The 27,860-nt window shown below is 43.0% G+C and overlaps 2 protein-coding genes across 2 annotated transcripts in view; both read right to left on the reverse strand.

The window, feature by feature from the left end:
• atp2a1 (ATPase sarcoplasmic/endoplasmic reticulum Ca2+ transporting 1) overlaps positions 1-27,860 on the reverse strand; it is a 106,239-nt gene that overhangs the window by 29,270 nt on the left and 49,109 nt on the right. The gene's annotated exons all lie outside the window — the stretch shown is intronic.
• On the reverse strand, positions 1,679-27,645 carry LOC108881036 (Na(+)/H(+) exchange regulatory cofactor NHE-RF1-like). The gene is given in 7 exon segments (XM_018672805.2): positions 1,679-3,147; positions 3,268-3,387; positions 5,300-5,343; positions 8,065-8,218; positions 10,574-10,744; positions 26,600-26,801; positions 26,803-27,645. Coding segments are annotated over 7 exon segments (1,242 nt in total). The 5' UTR covers positions 27,216-27,645; the 3' UTR covers positions 1,679-3,009.

The following is a 27,860-nucleotide window of genomic DNA, read 5'->3' on the forward strand; positions in this document are numbered from 1 at the left end:
GCCTGAAGCAGAAATGAGGAGTGAGCTACAAACTTGTAGTCTTCACACCCAACCAACAGTGGCTAGCAGTGACTCTATGGTCCAATGGCTTAAGTATATTGAGAGTTGATGATGAGTATTATAGTAATATAATATCCAGAAGTTCATGTAATTAGTGTACTGTATACTCAGCTGATAACCAGTACTGTGCTGAGTGACATTTTGCTGCAGAGGATGATGAATGAAAGAATCAAAACCTCTCTTTAGTCTGAATCAGTGTACTTCTCTGTGTGTGCATTGATAAAGATAATTGATTTTTTTCTTTCCACAGTAAAGCTGTGTAATTGCCCCCAAAAGAATAAGTTTCTCTTTATTCAGATGATTAAGTTTCATCATCATATTTTCACCTTTGTAGTTTCTATAACATGATCATCATCCTTACAACTATTATCATAATCACACATCTTTAGGACTCTCACAGTGGCCAATTATAACAACCATCATCATTATTATTAATATCTTTCTTTGCTGAGTCACAATTTTACCCCATTTCACCCTGATGTCCATCAATGTCTTGAAGTCCAATTAGGTTAATTATCCCACAGAGACAGTGAGTGAGCAGCAAAGAGTGTGACAGTGAGCTGTGGTAATGATGGCAGGGCTAGAAGGAGAGTGGAGGAGCAGAAAGGTCGAGGCCATTAGTAAGAGACAGCTGCTGGAGACAGAGTGACATGTTGGAGGAAAGAAGAGGAGCACACACAACGCTCTCCTGCAAGCATGAGTCCTGGGAAAAATAAACATTGACGGTCTGAGGGCAAACAGTGGGATCTGATAAAATATGACAATAATACAGAATTTGTCAGTAAATTAAATGTCTAAATGTTTTTCAAACTACTTAATTTAAAGGAACTGTGTGAGGAAATTGCTTGACAAGGAACCAGCAGCTGATATTTGAACGAGGGTGCCTATAGTCCAAATGATTCTGGTTTCATAGAGAGGGAGCAGAGTTTTTTTTACATACACAACAAATCAAATTGTTCCTTGTTCACTTTTTTTCAACCTTGAGATAGCAAATACAACTTTGTGAACAAGCTATTTCTGGTGCGGTTTGTAACACACATCATTAGTAAATTACAATGGCACAAAACTGCTGCTCTCTCTGGGATAAAAACTTGTTGTACCTCTGTATCACAGATCAGTAAAGTCAGTAAAGTGTTTTGTTGCCTTTGACAGGTGAGTCGACAAGTTGAACCCACAGAGAGCAGAGTGCAGGGGCAGGTTTCTATTCAGTGCGAGTCAGTTGTGATTTATCGATCTGTTAGCACAGTCGCTTATCTACAGAGACAGAGCAACATTATCATTCATTTGGAGTCATCATTTATTTCATTCAATTTTGCTGAAAACAGCTGCCCACTGAAGCTGAAAATAACTGTACAAGAGCAGTGAGTGTGAACCGAAACAGTTGCAGACCAGAAAATGAACAAAACAGTGAGCAGAAAGGTGCCATCAGGCTCCATAAAACTTGGATGAACAGCATGATGATGATTTTACAAACAGTAGCTATCCATTGGTAATACTGGGTCCAGCAGTTTGGTCCCCACAAAGCTGTTAGACCCCACAAGTACAGTAAAACTCTTCCACACCAGTGAACAGCAGAATATTTATTTTCACATAACTTAATAAAAACCAAAACCACAGGTTAATGTTGTGATGACTGTTTTATTACAGTATAGAAATCGCTTACACAAGCTACAAAAAACTCTTATATCTCATATAATTCAACGATTCAGCTTTAAAATCATCACTTTTCTCAGTATTGGACATATTGCATAAAATCTAGTGAAGCACAGACATTCTTTAGAAAGAAATACGTGAGCTGAAAGTTACATAATTATTGTTTTTAAGACATCAATATAAACGTGTAAAATTCTCTCACAAAGCATTTTCCAGGAGCAATAAAAATCTTCCACATGCTAAAAATGTGAACTGAACAGCCATTCACAGTGAACATGATGGAAAAATAAGGACGGTATAAGTTATTCATAAAAAGCTGTAGTTCACATTTATTCAAAAGATGATCTCATGTATTCAGACAAGGTATGGATGAATGGCGAATGGCAATGTAGCAACACAGGATCAAGCTGAAATCACTTTCATTTCAGACTGAAATTTATGTAAAAATATACATGATATATGATATATACATACATTTATAAGGTAACCCACTTTAAAATACATTTTTTTTCCAGTTTAAAGCCATCAGTAAATACCCCCCCCCAAAAAAATCACAAATGATTCCTACAAGGAGTTTCATGTTAGAAAGCAATATGCTGTGTTGTGTGGATCACAGAGGAGCTCTAACATGTAATCTGTAGAAAGAGTAAATAACTACACAAATAAAAACATTGAAATATATGACCCAAAAGTACATTTATCTCAGTCCTGTGTCAAATGTTTGATCCCTAAACTGAAAATTGAGTAAATTAGAGATAAATGATGCACTGATTGTCAGGCTGGTTTTTACAGTATGTGGCTGGTCCCATTGTCAACAGAAGACTCGTTAACACCTTAAATGTTAGTATATAGAAACTATTAAAGGGTGCGGCAGCAGACGGAGGAGTGGGTCATTAAATCAACTCCTCCTCCTCATTTCCACAGGCATCAGAGTGTTAGGGTCCACACACACACAAAGGAAACCATGCCCACATACTCACAGGGCATAAATAGCTACATACACACGAACATACAAATTTTCAGCATGGTCCAGTTGTCTTTCGTTGGCATATGCATCTTTCATTGTTAGTAGCATGTTATATGTATAATATCTGAGTTAGAATAACATGAAGAGTAATAAGAGGAATACTATATTTTACAGAACGGCATGAATTTTGTCTGTTGCCAATAGTTTAACTGCTCTTTTAATGTAATTATAATTTTAAAAAATGTCTTTCTTATGTCTCTTTGTAAGAATCACTGTGCTAAAAATCTGTGTATGTGTATGTGTGTGTGTGTCAGGTGATCTTAGGAACCCTATAGGTTGCTGAAGAGCTCATTTTTCTTGGTCCAGTCCATGGGCGGGGCTCTCTTGTTGGAGCGTTTCTGGTGGGCGAGCTCTTTGACCTGCTGGAGGGTTAGGTTGAGAGCTGGGATGGCATCTGCGATCAAACCCTGGAGAACGGAAAAACAGGTGGTTGTAGAGAACAAAAACATATTTACAACAAAAACATGCTGCACATTTTTTTTGTTAACTTAAGATTGTTGTGCTGCAAACTATATTCTGTGACGTACCTCAGGCGGGGTGTTTGTTGGCGGGGTTGTGAGCGATGTGTTGGATGAGGCGTTGGATGGAGAGGGACTCACCGACAGCTTCGAGTCCCTCTCTGCCTCTTTGGCCCCTCTACCATTCACCTAGGAGCACAGACACTCATCAGCATCACTTCATTACACATACTGACGCATCAGAGTATGTATAGATGATACCATGAAATGTTCCCCAAGTAAAAATAAGCAGCAAGGGAGACACATTTGAACAAGTACAATAGGGAAAATATTATCCCTTTGTCCAGACTTAATGCAGTACCAGACCTCTCCACAGGGAGGCAGCCTTGGATTTGAGTTCTTTTTCTATTGAGCCCAATTTTACATTTTTTAAATTTATAACCTCCCTTGAAGTGACATAAACAGTCTGCACTTTTTCAAACTCACCTTTCCAACACTTAATTAGTTTGGATGAAAGCAAATAAAGTGGAGTCTATGTAAAACTTAATTCCTACAAAAAGCGTAAAAACAATTCAATGGTGATTTTTGAGTTTCTGTCTTTTTTTTTTTTTTTTTTTTTTAGAAATTTTAATATTAACCACATTGTATTTAGGGATCTGTGATTCAGTCGTATGAGGACGTTGGTATATCTGTGGAATTTCTTTGGATTACATTTGGAAAGACGGCCATGGAATCAGCAGCACTCTAACATTTGTTTTGTGAAAGTGTTGAGAAACTTCCTGCTTCTCTTCCTGGTTGAGTTACCCATCATACCATTCACTGATTTTCCTGTTCTCTGTTTTTTGTGGCAGTCTGAATAAGCTGATAAGGTTGCAGGACGAGGCATTTAACACCACATCCCACCTGACCTTGCAGACCACTACCGCCTGACCTCTCGCGCCCCTCCTCCTCCTCCTCCTCCTCCTCCCAGCTCTTCAAGCTTTTAACCAGAGCCTGTTACACAACAATACGAGGAATGTGTAACTTCACTGCCGCACATACAGTCCCTGAGTAACGGAAAAGCCAGGGTCAGGCGTCACTTTGCATATCTGGCCAAATGCCCAAGCGGAAGGCAGCCACAGTGGACACAGTGGTTTCTTTTAGTTTGTGCACTGGTGTCTTCATACGTGTCTGGTATTATCTCGTCTTATCAACACTGATTTACATAAAACTCTAGTGTGTTCACCAGGGGAAGAAGACACCCTGGTAACCTGAGACACCCTGAAAAAGCATTCCTGTGATGCCACTGACGATTAAGGAGAACGTAGGAAGCACACACTGGATTTCAAGGGAATGGCTTGACATTTTGAGAAACACACTTAGTCTCTTTCTGGTGAAGAGCTTGATGAGAAGACTGATACCATTCCCACGTTTGAACAGTAAATATGAAGGTGATGCAACTTAGCTTATCTTAGCATTGCCTCCTACAGTGGTCTCTTTGGGATTACACCCAAATACTTCAGCAGGATTAACATGAAGCTGCGACATTCTCCATGCCTCAGCTCATGAGTGTAGCTATTTAATCATTCTTATTTTGTACTCTCTGTCCTTGGTCAAACCCTTTCAAATAATTCAAAGTTAATGGAGTACTAGCTGGGTGGGGTTTTCTACTACAATGAGCACCAGAACGTTTAGACAATCACAGGAAAAGTCCGTTTGGTACACGTCTCCATGATTAATAACTCACTTCACCAGCCTTCTCGGCTCTCGTGTGGCAAACCACACCTGCAAAAAATGCAGCGTGTTGCTCTCAAACGCCGTTCGACCTTGGCCCTGCTTGGTTTCAGTGTGTACCACACGAGGAGCTGCTGAATATTCGAAGGCAGAAGGCTGAACTATTATTGTCCTCCTCTCTGCCAGGAAGGAGCGGCTCCATCAGTGGAGAGGGAAGTGGCCGCTGTGGGAGTACCAACAGCTCCTCGCACGCTTCAAAGTTCACATTCCCACTTTTGGCTTTGCTCTAAAGCAGATTTCCAAACCAAATGATAGCACTACACACTTTAAAGCGTCTCCTTGAATTTTTCTCTCTCTATGTGATACATTTGCTGCTGATGAATCTTACCTTCTCCTCCATTCCTCCATTAATGACAGGTTCTGGCAGCGGACCTGTAGGCATTAAAACGACACAAGAATCAGTCATGCAATCCAAAAAAACTGCAAGTCTGTCTGTCTCTCTCTGTCTGTCAGCATCAATGTCTTACTGGTCCTAACTGTGTCGGGATACCTACAGTCCTTCACTCCTTCCAGTCCTGCACCATCAGAGCAGAGAGCTCCACTCAGCTAGATCAAAAGTCTCTCTGCAGCTCACCTTTCATTCCACCAACACCTACTCCATTACATAGCACAGGTATGAGCAGATCATCTATAATTCACACGTGGTTCATCTTCTATGAGATGGTGCTCCTCTTGGTCCTCTCTACCTCCCCTCCTCCAGTGAAGCCACAGGCCTTTTATCTATTAGATATCTGCAGTTTGATCCCAGTTTTTGTTATAGAGACGCACTGATGCTCCAATGAAACCATGTTTTAATACAAACTCGACTTTGAGTGGAGGTAGCTGCAGACAGACATCATCTCAGAGGTCTGACAGGTCTCTTACCGTCCATCCTTCTGATCTGATCCTCAGCCGAACGCGGTTTTAGCTAATAATGAGCTATTATAGCAGATAGCAGCTGGTCCTTCAGAGTTAATCTGAGATTTGAGTCCTCCTCGGGTCTCTGCTGTGTGTGTGTGTGTCTGTGTCTGTGCCCCTGACTCTGAGAGGAGCCTCTCCAGGTCCTAATACAGCTCCAGCTCCAGGCTGAGAGGCCACTTGGTGTGAGCGCCTTGGAAACCAAACAAAGGTGCTGGCCAGAGATAGACTGTGTGTGTGCATGTGTATGTGTGTGTCTGTGTGTGTGTGTGTGTTGAAGTTAAGAGTCAGTGTAGGCAGGTGCCCTCTGAGTGGGCAGCATGTGAAGTGCAGGCAGTTACCTGGGAAACACCTCACTGGAATCTCTGTCCCCTGTTGGACGTTATTATTTTTAATCCTGGACTGAAACACTGAAGGGTTTAAGAGTCCAGGAAATTATTATGAAACATCTGCCTCTCATTCAGTGATGGCAGACCAGTTTCTCTTTTGCCCGCACTACAGTTCACTGCATTAATAGATCGAGCTACAGTGGTGGAAAATAACTAAGTGCATTTACTCAGGTACAGAACATTCTGAGGTACTTTACTTGAGTATTTCCGATTTTACACAACTTCATACTTCTACTTCACTACAATTCAGAGGGAAATACTGTACTTTTTACTGCACTGCATGCATCTGACGGCTATAATTACTTAATAACAACAAAAAATCTACTTGGAGTCTCTTGTCATGTTTCAGATGTCTAGAAGTTTTCTCCTCTAAACTTATTATTAATCAAGAAAATAATCAGTAGTTGCAGTCCTGGATAAAACTAGCTTCACCTCCATCAGTATTAACAATCTAATAATGTCATTCATAACAATATATCAATCACAGTGGTATTTCACTGTCAAACCTCTACTTTACTCTAAGTTCATTTTGCTGATAATACTTTTGTACGTTCACTTAAGTGTAAATTTATTTTGAACGCATGGCTTTTACATGTAACTGAGTGTTTTTACATTCAGGATCTGAATACTTCTTCCACCACTGTCTGGCTAATTTATTCATAATGAACTAAGAGCACTGGGAAAAATTCTTCCAAACCATCAGCACTAACAAGTGTAATATCTCAAATATCATCGTAAGAAAAATCTGTGTCCCTATTTTGTGTAACACCTCTCTCCCTGATACAGTGGGTTCCCTCGAACCCCGGCTGTTGCCGTGCCAACAGCAGACAGCAACATGTTTATATGAGAGGTGCAGAGCGGCACTCAGACATTTGGCCTGAGCACAGGAGACACACACACACACACACACACACACACACACACACACACACACACACACACACACACACACACCACCTGCCTGAAGATCAGCTGCTGGGCTGCGGAGGATGGTTTCCAAACACAGGAGCCAAATCACAGACTGTGCTACAGCTCCCCCTGGGGGGTGCAGTAGATATACCAGGACCTGAGGGATGTCTGAGGGCCCTTGAGCAAAGCAGTAAATATCAACCAGCTCCTGGGATGATCATATCTCTTTGTTGAGAGAGTAAGGCAAAAAGATCCTTTCAATCAGTCATGTGTATATTGAGCTTAGAAGTTCATTATCAACTTTTAGACCAAGGTCCCCTTACTGGAAATTTGCTGGAGTTTTCAGCTACATCTCATGGCCTTCATCAGCAGATGAAGTTATAGACATATATGTCACCACTTGTTATCACATGAACCATAGTTTTAGTTTTACATATTAAAACTTTTGTGAGACTTTTGTGTATTTAAACTTTCCCACGTTACAAACAACACTTGCTCAGTGCGATCTCAGTCTGATCTGTCTGATCTGATCTATTTATGTCCAAAAGATTAACTTTCTCCACAGGACATCAACATGAAGTGGGGGGCAGGAAGTAGCTCAGTGTCTCCGTCTGTCTATGTTTCTTGGCCAAGAAAGAGACCAGTGATAGAGTGAGAGAGAGAAATAGAGGAGGAGAGAGAAAGTAGAGCCGTGAAACTCTGACAGACTCTTAATCTGCAGGAGAGGAGGAGACATCGCCTGTAACTGCGGCTGTTGACTGGCAATGAACCTAGGAGTGAAACATTACGAGTTGATTGCAGTCATTCACTCCATTCCTCACCAGACAATTGCAGCTGGAGAGTGACTCCTACTGCCTGTTAGTGATGGTGAAATCATTCTGTCTGTGTGTCCTCTCACCAGTCAGGTGGTCCGAGGTGGGGGCCACTCGGCACCTCTTGAAAAAGGCGTCTGTGTCGGGGTCCACCACCAGCAGCCGGGTCTCGCTCCCGCCAGCTTTAATGGCCGCCACTACTTCTGAATGCGTCTTCCCCTCCACTGACACACCGTTCACCTGAGGGAGGAGTTTTTTATTTAGAAAACTTGACTGAAAAAAGTCACTATTGTTTCTTTTTTTTGTGCCTGTCTGTCTGTGTTCCCACAGAGAAATGAACAAACTGTTTTATCACTGTAAGGATTTCTTTCTTAATATTATCACTTTGTCTGCCAGAGGCTCCATGGGCAGGAAATCCTGTGTATCCACACATAAACGCATGTATGCACGCACACGCTTTCAACCACCGACTTACAAAACAAACCATAAAGGGCTCGTTACTACTGTTTAGTTTGTCCTTTTAATGAACTGCTGTCCCTCATGTTTACATCTTACTTGGTACTTCGCTGTGTGACACTATGACAGCTGTACTTTCTGCTCTACAGTAACTTAACATGCCCCCCCCAAACCAGCTGAGTGTTGTGGGATAAAATCACCATGGGAAAGCATGTGAAAAATGTCTCTAAGGGTGTATGAGTGTGTGTGTGTTTAGGTCATAGGGTGGACCCGCATGTCTTAGCCAGTCCCACGGAGGAAGCCGGACAATAGCCGCTCGGCCAGTAACAGTGGTAACAATGGCTCACTCCCCACAAAAAGCCCTGCTCCCCCAGCGGGTGGTGTGGCTGTCTGGGGGCCCTTTAGGGGACTGGAAACCCCTTGCAAAGACTCTGAAGACACAGACCTGAAACTCTGTGGTTGTTTTAATCCCTCTGCACACTCATCCTCTTCTCATTCTTCTTCTTCACACTCACGTGCTGGGCGTCAAAATGTCATTCAGTTAGGGAGCCAAAGGAGGTGTGCATGATGGTCCACACCAGTGGACACGCCGCCGCACTGGTTTGACCATGACTTAAAAAACACTACTGCACTGAATGAGTCATAGATGTTCACTGTGAGCTGATTCTGCTTCTGCCGGCTAAATAACAGTGGGAGTATGATTGGTTGTATGTATAGTAACCACATTGTCTTGTGGTTGTAAAATCTGTGGAAGTGCGGTGAAAGCACAGATGTGATCTATGGCAGACCTGAAAGTGCACAAACCCAAAAACTGACTAAAAATATCTCTCACACAAAGTCATACTGTGCGTACAACTGAAACAGTGTGATTTTGTGAAGCATAGCAGTGTTTCAATTTCAATCTGAGTAATGAGAACTGAATTTGAAATGTGAGAACTGAATGTGATGTATATATATATATATATAGAGCTGAATCAGTGAGGCTCAAATACAGTTGCAGAGCAAATGGATTAAATTTCATAATATTACATTCAGTTTCAAGTTTATTGCTGTTCAAAACGAATAAATTCAGTTACAAACTATGTGATTCAAAGTCAGTTCCTAGTGACACAACTTAAAGAAAACTTGTTGGTTTTCATCAAAAGATCATGTTAAATCGTTTATTTTAGGCAAACTGGACTGATTCGGAAACGTCACTATTTCACATTGTCTCCCTTACACACACATGTCTCTCTTTAGGCCAGTCTACGCTGTAATGACGCGGAGCAGCAGAGCAGACCTCAGACCAGTTAAGAAGCTGATTATTCCAGTGTGAGGCCACTTGCAGTGACAGTTACAACCACATCCCCGGGGGGAGGATTTAGGACCCCACACGGTGGCGGGTCAGTTTAGTTCCCGTCACATTCCTCTGAACAAACTGTTTGGGAAAAGACTCAACCACTCACCAGACCCATGGATGTGGACTATCCAGATAGACCTGTAACCAGTTTCTAAAACTTGTACTTTACTTGTGTTTATTTCCCGTTATTAAACAGTAAAAATGGTCTTACTATAATAATATCTAGATAAGGATGACATTGATGCAACTACAAAATCATGTTTAGAAAGTGTGACACAGGAGTCATGCTTTAAAAATATATATTTACATATGTTATATACATGGTCATGTGTGACTGTTTTTAATAGTTTGCCAGTTGTGAAAGTGCCACTGGTAATCTGTCACACCACAGTATGTATGTAAAATGAATTATGGGATCACAGGAATCGTTCCTTTGTTTTTGTCTGAGACAGTTAACAGCCTTTTCACCTCATACTTCATAGTGTAGGTGAGGCCTGATTACATGCCAAACCATTCTTCTCTATTTTTATCCCAATAAAAAAAATACTACAGGTTGCATAGAGCGGAAGTATGGCAGACTAATCAGGATACAGTATTTGTTTGGATATTTTTGGGTAACTATAAGAAAAGCAAACTTCCTGAAAATGGCCCAGGATTTAGAGAAATACAACCTCCATATGACCAAGACTTCTAGGATAGAAAATCATATAACAACGTCTTAATGTCCCTCTTCATACACCATACTGACATAGAGCCCTGCATGGTCTCACAGTATTCCAGCATTGATCTCATTAAAGTACCTGTAATATCCTGTCCTTGGCCAGCAGGCCTGCCCTCTCTGCTGGAGAGTCTTCATCCACAGCTCTGATGTACTGGCCCGGCCGCGCCCGCTCGCTGTGCAGGTTGAAGCCATATCCGTTGGACCCTCGCTGGATCACGCACAGACGTGGCCGCAGTCCGGTGCACACCTCCTGAAAGACGGCACAGAGGAGAAAACAGGTATGATTAACACACTGTATGTGATATTCAAGTATATAGCAAAACATTAGCTTTTAAAAATACCTCCACCATGGATGTCTGTTCAGGAAGAACAAGAGGCACAAAGATAACGGAGAGCTCCAGTGAATCGTTAACCATGAATATAAAGCCGAGGTTGAACATGCAGGTGGCTGCTGCATGCTGATGTGTTGTACAGTGTGTTTTTAACAATCATGAGTAAACTGGAGCTGCTGCTTGACTCCACGTGACTCCCAACTGCTCGCCAGGAAGGAAGAGGGTCTTGGAGGCATATGATTGGAGGGAGAATTTTGCTGGAAGAATTTGGGGAAGATGGGGGGGGTCTAATGGTGGGGGTGGGCTTTAGAGGAAGGGACCAGTTCCGGTGTGGTCCGCAGCCCTGCTCGCTCCAGGCTCCGAGAAGGACAATGGAAGCTGGGTGTTGACCTCTGACCACCTCCCCTCGCCCTGTCCCATCCAGTCCCGCTCTGGGATGGCAGGAAGAATTAGAGATGTATTGTCATCCAGGAAAAAACTCCAGCTCAGAACCCAGAACCTCCCTTCCGATGTATGGATGAAGCAGTTTCTTTATTTAGCAGAGGGAGCTTTAATGGCTTTGCCATCAAAGGGGTCAAAACGCAGTGTACGTGGTGACATACAGGAGAGCACAGGAGACTGCTGGTCAGGATAATCTTTGTCAGTGTGACCGAATTCTACCTGACACTCCCTCCACATCAGAAAGGCTGTGCGCTCCCGCCCTCTGTCAACTGAACACTCGAAGACAATCAACTCTAGAGATACGTCAGTGTGAATGAGTCACTTTGTACAGAAAACACTGGCAAGAGCCTGAATGATTAAAGCCACTTTAAAACATCAGTGGACATAAATGAACTGTGGATATTTCAATAACTGAGGCTCTGACTCAACATTTTCTCTCATACACAACCTGACACTGGAAATGAGTGATCGTCACTTCACTATATTATGCAAGCCAATGCAGCCAATTGTTCTGAGCTAAAGCCCCACCCACCCCTCCCATCTCTGCCAAGAATTAACCTTCCTCTTTCTCTCGGTAAAGCTCCTGGAAATAAACTTTTTTGCCCTTTTTATAACCTTTGATCTCATTCCCTGGAATAGCAGATGGTAAACATGAGCACGTTAACAAGAAGACATATTATTATTAGGATTAATATTGTATCCAATTAAACCTTTTAGAAAGAGGAGTCAGAATTAGTTTATAGTAAAAACCTCAGAGGCAATTTGCAGCTTTGAGCCTTTACTGGAAGTGGGCAAAGTAATCGTAGTTTTGTTAGCATGCTAACATTATCTAATTAGTGGAAGTCACCATAGTTTTTATCTGATGGTGACTGATGACTGATTACTGCTGACAAGTGATGAAGAAGCAATTGATCCAGTAGTTGTTTTAAGATATTTCAAAATCATGGGCTGGCTGACCAACTAACGCTGCTAACCCTCACGCCATGCTGCTATCCTGGCTAAAAACATAAGGAGAAACACTACCTAGTGCCACCTCTTTAGAGATAAAACACTGAATGTTATTTCAGTTTTGCTGACTGCAGTCTGTTCTCATCACTGATGCAGACTCATCTTCATGTCTATCTTTGTCAAGTGCCTTCTGAGTACCAGGAGATCCTGCTGATCAGATGTGCTCCTGATAAGAGCTCTGCCGCCGCAGTAACATCCTGATTATACAAAAATGGTCGACTGTGATTGCTCGTCCTTCAGTTTCTCAAGTGTCACACCCAAATTTCAAATAAAATCACACATCACAGAAAAGTGCTGTGTTTTCTTTGAGTAAATGGTTGGTTTCGCTGCTGTGGGCCTAGATTAGACTGTTCTTCTGACCTTCCCTCCCTGAGAGGCTGGGATTAAGCTAACTGAGCTCTCTGTCTTTTACTTTAGCTACCTGATGGCAGAGTGTTACATAAAGTCTGATGCTCAACACAAAAGAAATTACAAGGTGTTTTTGAATCACTGAGGGCACTGGCTGGTGTTAGTCGTCCCTGCGCAGGGAGAGAGGGTGAGGGAGGCTCTGGCAGGGACAACAGAGGAGGGTTTGTGTCCGGAGAGGACCGGAGGGCAGAAGAATCTCCATGCGGGTCTGAAATCTGTGGAATCTGCTGAACACACACAAGCCATGAGGGAAACCAAGGACCCACTACTTGTCAAATGTGTGTGTGTTTTTGCTGTATGTCACTTGATTTACTTCTTAACAACATCAATGTTACAGCAGAAATCTGATACACACTGTTACAAAATGAGCTGCAGATAAACTGGGCACATTAAAGGCACAACCACAGAACATTCAGAGCAACGTCCTGTAAATCCCAAACTGATATCCTAACTCCTCCACGTACAATCAGCTGAGGCTCGTGGATAAAACAAAACTCAACGGCCTTGAAGGACACACAAATCTGTGTTCCCCTAATTTACACTGAGATTACAAGTAAATATTTGTCGCAGACAGGCTGAGCCTTGGCCTGAGGTCAGCTTAAGTCAGGAACATTTGTATACTTCCTCTCAGACACTTTATTTGGTTTATAGTGCTTCCCAGACCCTAAAGCATCTGCAAAAACACGATAGCAGGAAGGAAAATGCAGACTACCTCATCTATTTGTGCTAACTGCTCAGATTTAGTTTGGTAATAATACGCTTGCAGCAGAGCTTTGAAAACACTCGACTCCCTTTTGTGATGTGATGCACTGTGATACATGCACTACAGTATCAGCTCAGCTGTGTAAAGCTCTTATTCATGCTTGTAGATCACAAAATATCTTCTCCAACTTACGAAAAAAGGCCTCTGTGACCATCAAGCAAATAATTTCAGTCACATTGAATGTGACATGACATCTGCTTATCTGGTTATTTACATTTCTCACTATCTCTGATTGTATCCCTTCAATATCAAAGTCGCATAGTTTTCTATTGTGTGAAAAAGTTCTTCTCTGCCCAGAAAAACAGCGTTTTGAGATGAACACTCTCTCTCAGTGACACAAACTTTCCCTTTGAGGAGGGAAGTGTTGAACAGGAACTGTTGACACATCTTCCCTCTGTACGCTTCCCTCTGAGCTGGCTCAACTTCCTGACATGAAAGAGAAATCAATATACAAACACACCCAACATATGCGCAAAAACACATATGTACACACACACAACGTCATGAGAAAGGAGGCTTTCATTACTTAGGATGTAGAGGATAAAGTATTTACAAATTGGAAATGAAGAGACGTTTTAATCTCCCTTGAGGGATGAGAATAAAATTGCTGTGTTTGACATCTAATAAATAAAACCAGGCATCAGCAAGCCACTCGGAAATGCTGACCACGAGGCAAATATGACGTGGATTAACATGCTGATCCCCTCACATAAACACTAACTATGAGAGGACATTCAGACTCTAAACTGAAACCTGAAAAACACTCTTTACAAGTGGGAAAGTGGGAGGATTGGCAGGCTGAATATGGAGGTGGAAAATACGGGAAACACGTGGGAAAGCTTGGTTTAAAAAAAAAAATCTCATTAATAGTACAGATTTTCACATCAGCCTTCAATTCTGTCTCTGCATTAATTAGCTCTGTGGAATGAGGAAGAGACCTCTGAATAAAACCTGGAAACACACTAGGTTACAAGAAGATGGCTGCACTTAATAATGTAATATACAGATAGCATTAAGAATAATACTAACACTAATGTTGGGGTGCAACTAATAAATAAGTTGACCATTCATTAATATAATATTTAAATATTAATTATTGTCATTATCACCACTATTATCATCTATTTATGGTGATGTCCAAAAATTATTCCATTTGTAGTCATATTAAAACAGAAAATAGCAGCAAATAGTCAAATATGAGAAGCCAGACCCACTGTTTTTGGACCAATTAACTGATTAACACAACATTTGGTTTCAACCAACCAGATTGTTTCAGCACTAATCCAACACGTTATCTTGCAAGGCCTTATCAATACCAATAACACAGTGCATTATTTCTATACTGCCACCAGATATAGTTGCTTGTATTTAATGAACTTTCTGGATTCAATAGTGATATTGAAATATTTGCTGAAAATTAAAGAAGTTTGGAGTTTATGGGAAATTCTGTAAAAATTAAGGCACTTCATTATATAGCTGCAGTGAGAATTCTGCACCTCTGCAGCACAGTTATTTGTGGTTTGTTCTTATCTTCAGGGACACACATCGACAGTATATTGTTTATCATGATGATCATTGTTACCCTGCTTGAGTTTTACTGTGATTTCCAGCCCTAAAACACTGGTATAATTTTTGTTGTAATATGTTGAGCTGAGTTTAACAGTTGAGTCCACTTGTGTTAATATTCAACCAACCATTACTGACACAGCATTAACATAACCTGGGTGGATACAAAGTTAAGTAACACTGGACAGTCCAAATAAAGAGAAACTTTTTTTCTATTTTCTTTCATGTAGAAAGCAACATTGCATCATATTTGTTTCCACTGCAACAAAACTGTATTGTACCAACTTCGCTCTAATGTCTACTGCTGCTAGACCGCGGCCTCTTTCATTAAGACGCGTCTCCTTTCAGGCAGCTAATACATGAGTGTGGTTTCTATCTCCACTGCTCAGGCTTTGGCGACTAAAAATAAGCAGTTGCTTTGAATACCAATCGCTCCAAAACAATACCAGGGCCCATTTTAATATTCTCAAAACACACTTCTGAGTCACACTGTGTCACGAAACTCACTGCATCTGCTGCTCCAGTTTCTCTCTGTGTTTTCAAGATGCAGAGTTTACAGTTCTCAACCCAGAGGCTGATGCAGCCCCATTTTAGACATGTTTCTGGTTTTCCTCAGGAGGCAGTGATAACCACGAGATAAGATACAGAGGCAAAATTCACAGGCAAACTGCAGCATCTCAAATCACATGTTCTTGCTAAAGATATGATTAAGATTGAACTCTCTTGACTCTAAAATTAAGTGGTGAATTCCAAAATCTTATATAGAACAATTTTGGCAGATCACAAATTACAACTTTGAAAATAAAGCCTTTTTTGTATATATTCTTAAAATGTCCTTTTCTATCATGCAGGATGTCTCTTTTATTTTATGCACACGAGTGAAATACAAACCCAATGGGTCATGTGATAAGGGATGACATTGCTAACCACTTCCAATTTTCTGTCATGCTCACATTTAATGTTAGACATCTAATGAGAACAGAAAGAGCACATAATGCAGATGATGTGTTAGCAGCTCTGTGAGGCTGTACTTAGGCACAGCAGTGCCTAGAGCTAAATGCTAACATGCTGGTGTATGCAGGTATAATGTTTAGCATGTTCACTATCTATAGCTAGTCAGTTAGCACTAAACAAAGTACAGCTAAGGATGATGGGAATGTGATTAGTTTTGTAGTTTTTGGTAATAAACCGAAGTATTGGACAAACTGAAATGTTGACCTGATGCTGGATCAATCCTCTGGAGAGCATGAACATCTTTACAAAATCTCATGGCAATACATCTAATAGTTGGTGGGCCGACAAACGAACCGACATTGTCACCCAGTGCCGTGCCACTAGTGATGAAATTCATTAAATATCAGCTTTTACATGAACGTTGCTCCAACAGAGCCATGGTGGACAGGGGCATCGTTTATGCCTTGGAGCTCCCGACGGTGTGTTTGATGAACCAGATTGATTGATTTGCATCCTCTAAAGCTCTTCAGGGACTATTAAAAAGCCACCATCTACATCCATAATAACCATCCATCATGTTTATCAGTCTCTGACTCAGCCACTGGGGATTTGCATCTGCCAGGCTCTCCTTGCTGATTCAGTTCGACAGAGGAGCGCTGTAGCTGCGAGCAATTCACTCTGGCATGTAAGGAGCAGTCTGTGTGCAAAAGAATGTGTGTGTTTGTGTGTGTATGAGTGAGAGATGCCAGAGGCTGCAGCTCTGCCACTCAGCCTGCCGGTTGCTTCATATTTTCCCCCATGCTTGGCCAGACAACTGATGTGTAACTACAGGCCTTAATAAAGAAGCACACATATGGGACATCTATTACTGCAGGCTTGTGTCATTCCTGAACAGCTCTGGGTCTCTGACTCAACTACTCTTTTCGTTGTTGAATACCCATGAAAAAAGGTCACAAGCTGAAAAAATTTCCTGTGACTACGCAAACACCTCGCTGACGCATTTCAGCTGTTTCTTCTTCTTTCCAAACACCTGCTTTTTGGCCGCTGATATCGTCCAGTAAACTCGTCCAGAGTGCTGCAGGTCATCAACTGAAAACTGTCACACTCAGCTGAGCTCTGCACACAGAGATGTCATCTAAAGCGGCCTCTCTTTCATCTCCCTGTATCGCCCTCTCTCCTTCTGCTGCTTACTTCATCCACCCCCCGTTGTTCTAATAAGCGAGGGGCAACTCTCCCATGAGTTCGGCCTCTTTGATCAGCATAAAGAATAACCGCCAAGGCGACGCGCTGCCAGGCACCACGGTTACTGAGTGACATGACAAATCGCTGGCCTCCCGGTCCTTGTGATTGTCATGTGTAGTTTTAAATGGAGATTAACAGCCTCAAGGACAAACTTAATAAATGTTTGATGTAAACCTGGCTCCCTTTTTAACCACTAGCAGCACCAAGTTTTGTCCTCTTGAGTGAACGAAGCGCACCACTCTCTCAGGCAGGACAGGGGGTGTTGGGTTTCAAGCTGGACCATTGAACCAGCTGCGAGGCAGGCAGAGGGAGGGGAGGAACAAAGCACGGTACTGTCCCCCCTCCACCTTCCATTTGAGGATGGGACAAACTGGCTCTACAAAAGACACTAAAGAAAGGTTCTGCTGAGGGTTCCCATTACAATAGACTCTTTTTGGGGGGGGGGGCTGAAAATAGAAAAGTAATGTCAGTCGTCACAGCAGGAGTACAGACACTGATAAGAACAAATGGAGTGGTCTTGATTACCAGAGAGGCCTGACCATCCCTGGAAGATCTTTGAAAATGAGCTAGCAGGTTGTGCCTTTACTCAAGTCTTCCTTTCTAAAATTATGATTGCGTCAGATCAGCCAAATGTTGACTGACATTTTTTGTCTTATCTCGAACTAAGGAGGCAACGCGTTTTATCTCCTCAGCCAGTCTTCCTGTCCCTAACCCTCCACCCATGTGGACCTGCGCCCTACCTCCAGCACAAGTTCCTCTATCACCTTTCCAAAACAAAAACTGTGTTTGATGTATGAAAATGCTTTTAGAGAGGAAGAGAGGAAGGCAACACACAGAAAATATAGAAGTTGAGATAAGTGAACACTCGAGCAGAAGTGACAAGATGATGTGGTCACAGTCAATATTACATTTACCCCTGTGGCCCACTGCACGAGCAAAGAGTTTCATTATATCCCCCATGCTATCTCAGCTTTTCAGGCAATTAAAACCAATCTAATGTCCAATCATGGGTGTTGATCTTGCAGTAAATAACTCGCCCCTCATGTAGCTCTTTTTCTGTGCACTTCTACTTAATGATTCTCTTCATTTCCCATGTTTTTTTGTACCCAATCACCAAAACTTGGCTGTTGCATCCAGCTTTTAGTGGAGTATGTAGCTAGAGGCCAATAAAGATAGAGGCAGAAAAAGACTGATCATTAGCAGTCAAGAAAAAGTCATGCCCCTCACTCAAAATATGTGTTGCTTTATTAAGACTACTCTGTAGAAATGTATATCTTATTTGTTCTCTTTGTGGTGGATACAGCTTGGGTGACTGGCTGCACAGGAAACATGTCAACATCACAGCCAGTCATCACTGTATGTATGTTTGTTTTTGGTATCCACAGAGATAAGAATGAGATAAGACAACAGATAAGACTTTGGTCAAGTGGTGGTGGTTTACAGCAAGATTACAGGGTATTTTTATGTTGAAGAAAAGACTACAATCAACAGGCACGCTAGGGGCTCTGTGAGGCTTCATTTTGGGCACATTGTGTTTAGATAAATGCTAATGTCAGCATGCTAACATGTCCAACAGGCAGAAAGTTTTTCATGTTCATCATCTTACGTTAATGCGTTAACATGGTGACATTTGCTAATTAGTGTAATACATCCAGTACAGCTGAGACTGATGGGAAAACCACCTTAGGAATCCTGATCAGGTGCCCAAACCACCTCAACTGGTTCCTTTAAGCCTGCTGTCCGGTTGTATCCACACTCTCATTCTTTCGGTCACTACCTAAAAATCATGACCATAGGTGAGGGTTGGAACGTAGGTCGACTGATTAGCTCAGCTTACTCTTCACCACAATGGTCTGGTACAACAGCCACAGTACTGATGTTGCAGTGTTTAATTTAAGCATTGGGCATTTATGGAGGGAAAGGCAGAGGATCATCAAAGCGCATGGGAAAAAATATCACCATCAACTAACAAACTGGTGTGAAGAAAGTAAACCGTATTACTGACTTTTAATGGCGACTGAAGTACTCTGGCATCCCTTTTTTGACCTTAGGTTTCTTAGGCTTTAGTATCATTTTAGCAAATGTAAAAATGCACACCAACAATGTGTGTTCATTTGCTCTGCCTTGGTTGTACCCCCTGTGTAGGGTCTCTGCCTTATACTGTGGGGAGGGGAGGTGGACGGCAGAGAGGGGTGGGGGGAAGTGGGGGGGGGGGTGAGTCTATTTCAGGGCGAGCAGCGACTCATTTCCCCCTCCACCCCCAGCAGGGCGCGGCCCTCCAGCTCATTGTCCAGCCGGGGTGGTGAACCTTCAGCAGAATGGAGAGGGAAATGGAATGTGGCATTGTGGAGTCTCCGTCCAGTTACCCGTGAGACCCAATCACCAGCAACCCCAACACCCACCCACCCACACACACACACACACACACACATATGTAGAGACACACACAGGGTTCAGGTTCCACCCCTGACCTGGGCCACAGTGGCCTTGACCGTGGGGATGGGACAGTGGTGCTGTTGTTCGAACTCACGTCACTGACAACTTTCAGTGAGAGAGAACGCTGCAAAGACGTCATACAATGATATATTGCTGCTATCGATTATTTGTTAAGCCCATAATCAATAGAGCAATATGATGTTCCTTCCTTTGTTTGAGACTGTAACGGTTGTGTCCTCTGGCAGCTCATCCTTTCACCACTTTATGACTGTCTGACATTTAAACGTTGGTATTGTATCAACTTGTATAAAAAGGCTGATCCGGGAGGCCTCAGGAGTTTAAGACGGTGACCGTGAAATTGCGACGTCCACAAGTCTGGCCACGGACCTTTGTTGCACGTCTCCTCGCCTCTTCTTGTCTCCCCTCATTTCCTGTCATTGCTCTTCTGTCTGCTGTGTAATAAAGGCAAAAATGCCCTGAAAACCTTTAGAAAACCGTGTGCCCTGAATCTGTCCCACATACTCACACACGTTCACACGGCAAAACAAGAAGGCTAACAGTACGGGCTGTAAATACGGTAGATTTTTGAGCGTGCTGTCGATGGACACTGTTAAAACTAAATGCTAAAACTGTATACTATGACAATTACTACATATTATATACTGTATAGAATTTGGATATGGTATACTTTTGAGACACGTAATATTATATTACTCTATAGAATTCCTAAAAACTACCAGTGCTTCCTAATGACAGAGAATTATTGGTGTACTTCTTTTCTCTTTTCCAAGTACGTGACTGTCTCACACTGTACACTGCAAATAGCAGTTGCACTTGTGATACTTGTGTTATCTTGGGCGATGTTTTATGATAGTGTTGTATCATGAGTTTCCCTGTGATTCCCACCCATAAGACATACAAAAACATCTAACCCATATGAAAGTCACTGCACAGCAGAAGTGTGTCTAAAGAGGCATAAACTCATAGCACAGTGTAAAGTGTATTTCTTTTTATTTAGCTGCTGTAGATAAATAAAATGAATAATGATTCTGTTCCCAGTTCTTCTCCAGAGTATTTGATTTAATGAGAATGACTCAGGAGGGAAATATTTATAATAATAAGTATTTTGACACTGTGATACTGATGTAGGAAATTCAAGTAATTTTTAAGGATTTTAAGAATTCAAATATTACCCACAATGGCCTAAAACACCCAGAGTTTGCAGTGGGGATAACTTTAACATTTTAATGTTCACAAAATAACTTTCTGTCATTTTTTGAGCAAAAATGCTTAACAATCTCTGTTTCCAGGTCCTTAAATAAGAGGATTTTTTTGACATATCTGATAATATATTGAATAATTTGGGTTTTGGATTGTTTGTCAGAGTAAAAATAAAGAGAGAGTAAAGAGAGTAAAATAAAGTAAAATATCAGAGAGCGGATTTCGACCGTCTCACAGGCTCATATGTGTTGCATACTTGAGATTGTACTCCTGATTTCTCATAGACAAACAGGCGTAAGGAAACATGTTACAGACCCCCTATACCCTCCACCCTGTCTTGTCATGTGAACAATTGCCCCTGAAACACACAGTCCAACCATTGACAAAGGGCAGGGAAGGAAACGGTGACTCCCAGACTTTCTCATACGAACATGAACGTACATAATGTTAACATGAAACACACACATAATAAGAATGTAAATCCAACACATGCCCAAATGTATTAGCAAACGTTAAGCAACAGCGTGCAGCCAGTCAGAGTGAATAATGGTGTATATCTGTCAGACAAACACAATGATACACACTCCATTACCCAAACAGCCCTGAACAATACCTGGCTTTGTCACAATGGCTTCAATGATAACCAGCAAACACAGCAAACTATCAGCTGGAGATACTGTTTACCTTGAGCCATGATTCAGTGTCTGTTGCTGGAACGACATGCTATTGAACGAATGTCTCTTACATTTTATTAGGCTGTATATCATGTGCGTATGGCTGCTACTTTTTGCTCAGATACACACAGTGTACACTGAGCTGCTGGGACCTCTCACTTGCAGACTAGTGGGGGGTGAGAGGAGGACTAAGACGACTAGGTGGGGGAATCTTCCACCAACAACAATGACAGGAAACCAGCACATACGTCCTGGGGTCTGTGCACAGGCCTAGACTCCCACAGACACAGCAGCAGGCAGCCAGAAACACACCCCTGACCATCCTGGCTCAAATAGTTATTAGGTGTGGTCATTTCTGCCTCTAACATATGACAAAAAAAAAAATCACCAAACGCTGACGTTTGTTCTATTAACAGAAAGTCTTATGCACAGGCTATTCTTGAAGACGTTACATCAGATATCAGTGAATGTGGATATAATCATAGTTAAAGGAAAACTCTCATAACTCGAGTAATTCCACCCCGCCGAACAAGATGTGACAAATTACAGATTGGAACGTCACATTGCTGTGATGTTTCCCTTTCTTGCACCATAAATTATAGACAAAAAATCAAAGAGTTGTGCCACTGTGGGAAAAAGCATTTGACTATTGTGAATGTGAAAACAGCACGGTTAAGTTCAGGGTTTGCTTGCAGGCGACACACACACACAAAAGTGAGCTCATAAAGACCAATTCATAAGACCATTGTCAATCCAGTGCACTGTGGGCCATATAATGGAGAGTACACAAATGTAGAGTAAATCCTTGCACACAACAGCTTGAGGACGATTTGTTTAGGGAAAAAACCCTGTTTCATGCAGTTAAAGAACCACGCTTTCTATGTAAAGCCAGTGAAGAAAGCCAAGCATGCGTGGCGAACGCAGCTGAAGGCTTAGAGCTCTTTAATAAATAGGTTTTATACGAATGTGAAGATTAGAGGAGAGAAGTGACAACCAAGAGGGAGATCGACACAAAGTCGCCTCCTTGTCTAATTTCAGGCCTCTACAAGTGATTTCTATCTAGAAGCTGTACAATCAGATACGCTGAGGCTTACACTCATACACCCTCTCAGAGAGACTTGCCTACGTACCAGATCTCATCTAGCCACAGTCAATTTCAACTGACACAAGCGCTCTACCTCTCCTGTAATTAGTGTTTAAAAACTGGCTTATGTAAGCAGCTGGCAGTCATGAGGAAGACTCCCAAAGGCTTCTCACCCTCACACTCTCTGAATGAATCACAACAACAGTGTGATGAGGCAAATGCAGCTCCTGGAAAATTCATTTTAGTGGGTTGAACTGCAAAATGAGCTGCATTTGTGTGTGAACTCCTCCTCTATTTTATGCATTTCTGTAGCAAACATTGTGTGATCATTTGTTTTGCTAATGGGTTGTGTAGCATTCTGACAAAAGCTGCGACTAATGATTGTTTCCATTGATCAACACAACTATTTTCTTGATAAGTCGAGCAATTATTTGGCCTATAAAATGTCAGATAATAAAGTTGTCCTCTTACATGGTTCCAAACCCATGGATGTTCAATTTATAACAATATAAACCAAAGAAAAGCAGCAAATCCTCAGGCTTGAGAGGCTGGAACTAAAGGATTTTTGGTGTTTGTGCTTGAAAAATGACTCAAAAAATAAATCCATAATCTCAAAAGTTTTTCTCTGAATGAGCCGATGGATGTAGGTTTGCAATATGAACTGAGAGAGAGCATCAGCTGCTACTTAACTGCACTCCACACAACAGCAGAGTAAAGATTTTACTGCCTGGTAAACTAAACAGCGACCTTTGGAACCGATGATGTGTTTTTGTGTGTTTTGTTCCACGATGACGACAGCGGCTCCTATTTTCTTCCCGGGCCGCGCTCCATGTTTTGACCTTCATCGCTGCTCATCCATTTTTTCGCACCTCCCCTGCACTGTCTCACTTTCGCCTACCTCCATCCTCACACTCTGCATGGAATGTGTACACACACACATACACATGCGCACGACATCAGCGTAACCATGGCAACCCCGAGCGAGGCTCCTCGGTTTCCGGAGAGGGCGTCGCTCCTCGAACCCTCTTTTGTGTCGCTTCAAAGACGAGGCCAGACAAGGCAGTGTGCGGACGTCAGAGTGACTGCTAAACCAACCACTGTGTGTGTCTTACAAGGCTGTACATGAGTGTGTTTGTGCCGTGTGAGGGTTTTGTTTGTGTGTGTGTATTTGTGTGTGTGTCATTGGCCGGGCCACAGGGCTCGGGCACAGGAATGCCGGACAGGATGTAGGGAAAAAATTCCAGAAAGACTGGAGTCAATGCAAAACACACCCTGAGGTGCCTCTGCCTGTAACATAGAGACACTGCGGACTCTAAACTCCATCCCTCGAGAGCCAATTTACACTCTCACACACTCTGCTGCATCTTCTTCTGTCCCTAAGTAACTTACTCTGCGTCTGAAATCTTGAGTTTCTTCACATTGAGCTTCTACAGTATATAAAAAAGATATTCCCAGCTGGGCTCGCTGCTCAGCTTGGTTTGAACTGCTCTTTGCTCCATATGTGAAACTCTGGGAGTCTGTTGAAATGGAAACCCAAGTGGTGAAAATGAGTTTGTTAGGAGCGCTATTGTTTGTTTCGACGCCACTTCCCTCTGGGTTGCGTGCCAGTGTGAATTGTACTGCCACAGCTCCATTAGGCCATCTGTGGAGAGTATCGAGAGTAAACACAGGAACAATCGCTGTATATTTCCAGGACAAACAACACGACCCAGCAGTGCTCAAGTGCTGTGCACAAGTGTGGGCCTCGTGAGGAAAATCTCTCTTAAATACCAGAAACATAACTTCAAAAGGCCATGCATGCTCTGGATACGTGAAAGATGTCATTTCACAGTTGTTATGGAAAAAAAAAAACAGCAGAGCGGTGAGTGGCCACCTATGACAAAATGTCAAACACCGCACCCAGTAATGTCAATGTGACATTTCTGTTGAGGAGACAGGAGATTTTCTTTGCTTTTCTCTGAACATCTGGTTTCATGCAGGGACTTTATTTGATCCTTCACATTTTTCCTCCTCACCACCACTGAAGGCTTTCTTACAAAGTAATGGTAAAATGGTCACTGAGAAAAAAAATCATTTAGATATGATGACTGAGCAGACAGAGGCATTCTTTGTGCAGTTCAAGGAAAGTTCAAATGACCAGATGATTAATCGATTCGCAGAAAATTAATCTGTGACTATTCAGAAAATCAATTCATTGTAAAATTGTTTCTAAAATGTGAATATTTACTGTTTTTCTTATGAAGTCTTATGATAATCCAGTGAATATCTCTGTGGTTTGAAAGAATATGACATTTGAAGACATCACAATAGACACTGGGGATCTGTGATCAATTGTAATTAACTACACAAGATATGATATGTTATTATTTTAAAGGCTGTTGGTAAGTTACCTATGGACATGGACAGCTAGGCTAGCTGTTTCCCACTGTTTCCAGTCTTTATGCTAAGCTAAGCTAACTGGCTGCTAACAACAGCTTCATATAGCCATGAGAGTGGTATCGATCTTCTTGTCTAATTCTCAGCAAGAAAGCAAATATGTGTATTTCCTGAAATGTCAGCGTATTCTTTAAAACCTGGAAAATAAGGATATTTAAGATATGTCACTAGTATGGTTATGATGACATCTGGATTTGTCTCACAGATGATTTCATTTCAGTTCGACTCTTTAAGTTCAAAGTGTCACCACCTCTCTGACCTTCCTGACCTCCTGTCAGCTTCAGGAAATCACCAAAGACCTGCACTGATGCTTCCACCAGCATAACATCATGAAGAAAAGCTTAACTTGGGGCAGGCTAGAGATCTGTTTAATTATTGGACATTTTTATCTCCATTAAACAATACAGGTGCCAGAGAGGCTACTATGTGTCTCAGCCTCAAGCATAAACTGGATGCTCTGTTTACATCCTGTCCGACACAAGGAGGCCACAGAGGTAGATCAACAGCCATAAGGAAGAGAAAAGAAGAGAAAAGACCACAGCAGGGTCCTCTCTGTGTCTTTGTTTGTGATCCTCGCTGCCGGCTGTGCACTCCTTCCCACCTCACTCCCACCTACAGTAATGTACCGAGGAGGAGTGTCGGGCACGGACAGAAACAGCCTGGGGGGTAAACATCCAGGATGCAGCAGCAGCAGCGAGGGGCACAGATGTTCCAGACTGGAGAGATCCTCTTCTCCTCAAGTACTCTCTAATGAACCCTGGTCCTGAGTTCACAGCGGCACAGACAGGCAGGGGGGAAAAGTAAGGCCAGACACAGCAGCAAGTGGCCACTGCGGAGTGAGACTGCACCCATAATGTTTTACAGACAGAGATCAAAGGTCGAAAAAATTCATTTTGTGGGAACTGATTTAGGGGAGATTAAAGAAAACGACACCAAACTATTTCCTGTGGTTCGCTGTGGAGTGTTTAGCAATGTCAGATATTTTGTTATGGTTGTTTCCTACAGTACACAACACATAAGACACAACTCCATGTCTTCTCTAAGTGTCTTTTGTGCAGCCTGTTATTGTTGCTGACTTAGAGCTTAACCTTAAGGCATCACTGTAATAACAGAAGGACAGAATGGCCTCTCATTTTCAAGCAGTTTCTCTTTTGAGACACAGCTGCAGGAGAAAAGAAAACCAAACTGAGAGGACGGCAGAGCGACAGTTTGAGGTTTTCCAGGCCAACAGAGGGGTCACTATGGTCTACTTTGGTCCCAGTTTTCATGAACCAGGTTTTTTGTCCTCTCACCCACAGCAAATGTCCAGCCAGCTGACCCCCACCCCTCCCTGCCCCCAAGGCCTGGCAGCATCTGCAGCAAGGGGCCTGTGGGTGCAGCTTTGACACAGCACCTATTCTCTGTAGGCAAACACCTCCCCCTAAGTTATGCATTCAGTGGGGTTACGCTACTTTTAACGTGAGAAAAGCAGGAGGAAAGAGGGGTGACCTGTTGCAGAAACTTTTCCTCTACACTTGTTTGAACTTTAGCTCGGACTCACCTTCTCAGAGTTGATGTTCAGCTTATTCTCGACGTGCTCGTGGATCTCTCCGTTGCTCTGCGGGGCCGGCGTGGACTCCCTGGGCGTCAGCTCCTGCTCCTCCCCGGCCACCACCTCCACCTCCACCTCCTCCCCGTCCACCTCGTCCCGCTTCCCGTTTTCCGTCCCGTCTACCTCCCTAACCTCCTCCACCACCACCACCCACCTCTTCCCTCTCCTTCTCTTTCTCCCCCCTCTCCTCCTCCTCCTCCTCCTCTTCTTCGTCGAAGGGTAACGGGACACCGTCGGCGACGTACTCCTTCAGACACTTCATGTTGTGTTTCTTCAGCAGCTGCTCCGTGTCCGGGTCCACCACTATGAGCTCCAGTCGGCCCACGGTGGCCCGTATTCGGGACACGACCTGCTGGTGACTCTCGTTCTCCACGTCCTCCCCGTTCACGAACACCAGTCGGTCTCCGGCGCGGAGCCCCGAGGTTTCCGCCGGGCTGTCGGGCTCTACCAACCGGATAAACTGCCCTGTCTTACCTTTCTCCCCGTGGAGGTGGAAGCCGTAGCCGTTGTCCCCCTTCTCCAGCGTACACAGCCGGGGGCGCAGATACTGGCTTTTGCTCGGCATGGTAGGCTTCACTCGCCTTCACACTGCTGCTGCTGCTGTTGCTGCTGCTCAACCTGTTGCTCGTTCACAGTGGAAATGACTAGAAGACCTGCTCAGGATGCTGCTGAGGAGGTGTGTGAGAGAATGAGTGGTACCCCTTAAAAAAACACACCCAACCCCCGCCCTCTTACAGAGATTAGTCCGTGGGAAACGGTGCTGGTGTTCGTCCCACTCTCCAGTCCACTTTCACAAACAACTAAAATGTCTGGTTTGATCCGCACACCTGCTGGAATCCTCAGCGCGGCTTCTCGCTATCTCAATATGCCCCCAGTGTGTGTGTGGTGTGTGTGTGTGTGAGCACAGAAGGTCCTGACCTGAGGACTGAACCGAGGCTGGTTTGGGGGAAAAAAAACTCACTCAGCAGTCGCTCCCTTTCAGTGTGTTGCGACAAAAGTAGAGAAAGCCACTCAGGAAGAGGGAGGTGCGTTCACGGAACAGCCCAGCTTGGCTGCCTCGTGCAAAGCAGAGACGAATGGGATGCATAAACACAAAACCGAGGCTGTCGAGGAAAATACACGATGAAGATGATCAGACAGTGTTTGGGTTAAAAATAAACGACACGCAGAGGCACGCGCGCGCACACACACACACACACACACACACACA

Source organism: Lates calcarifer, linkage group LG11 (genome assembly GCF_001640805.2).
Source record: "Lates calcarifer isolate ASB-BC8 linkage group LG11, TLL_Latcal_v3, whole genome shotgun sequence".
NCBI classification, from domain to species: domain Eukaryota; kingdom Metazoa; phylum Chordata; class Actinopteri; family Centropomidae; genus Lates; species Lates calcarifer.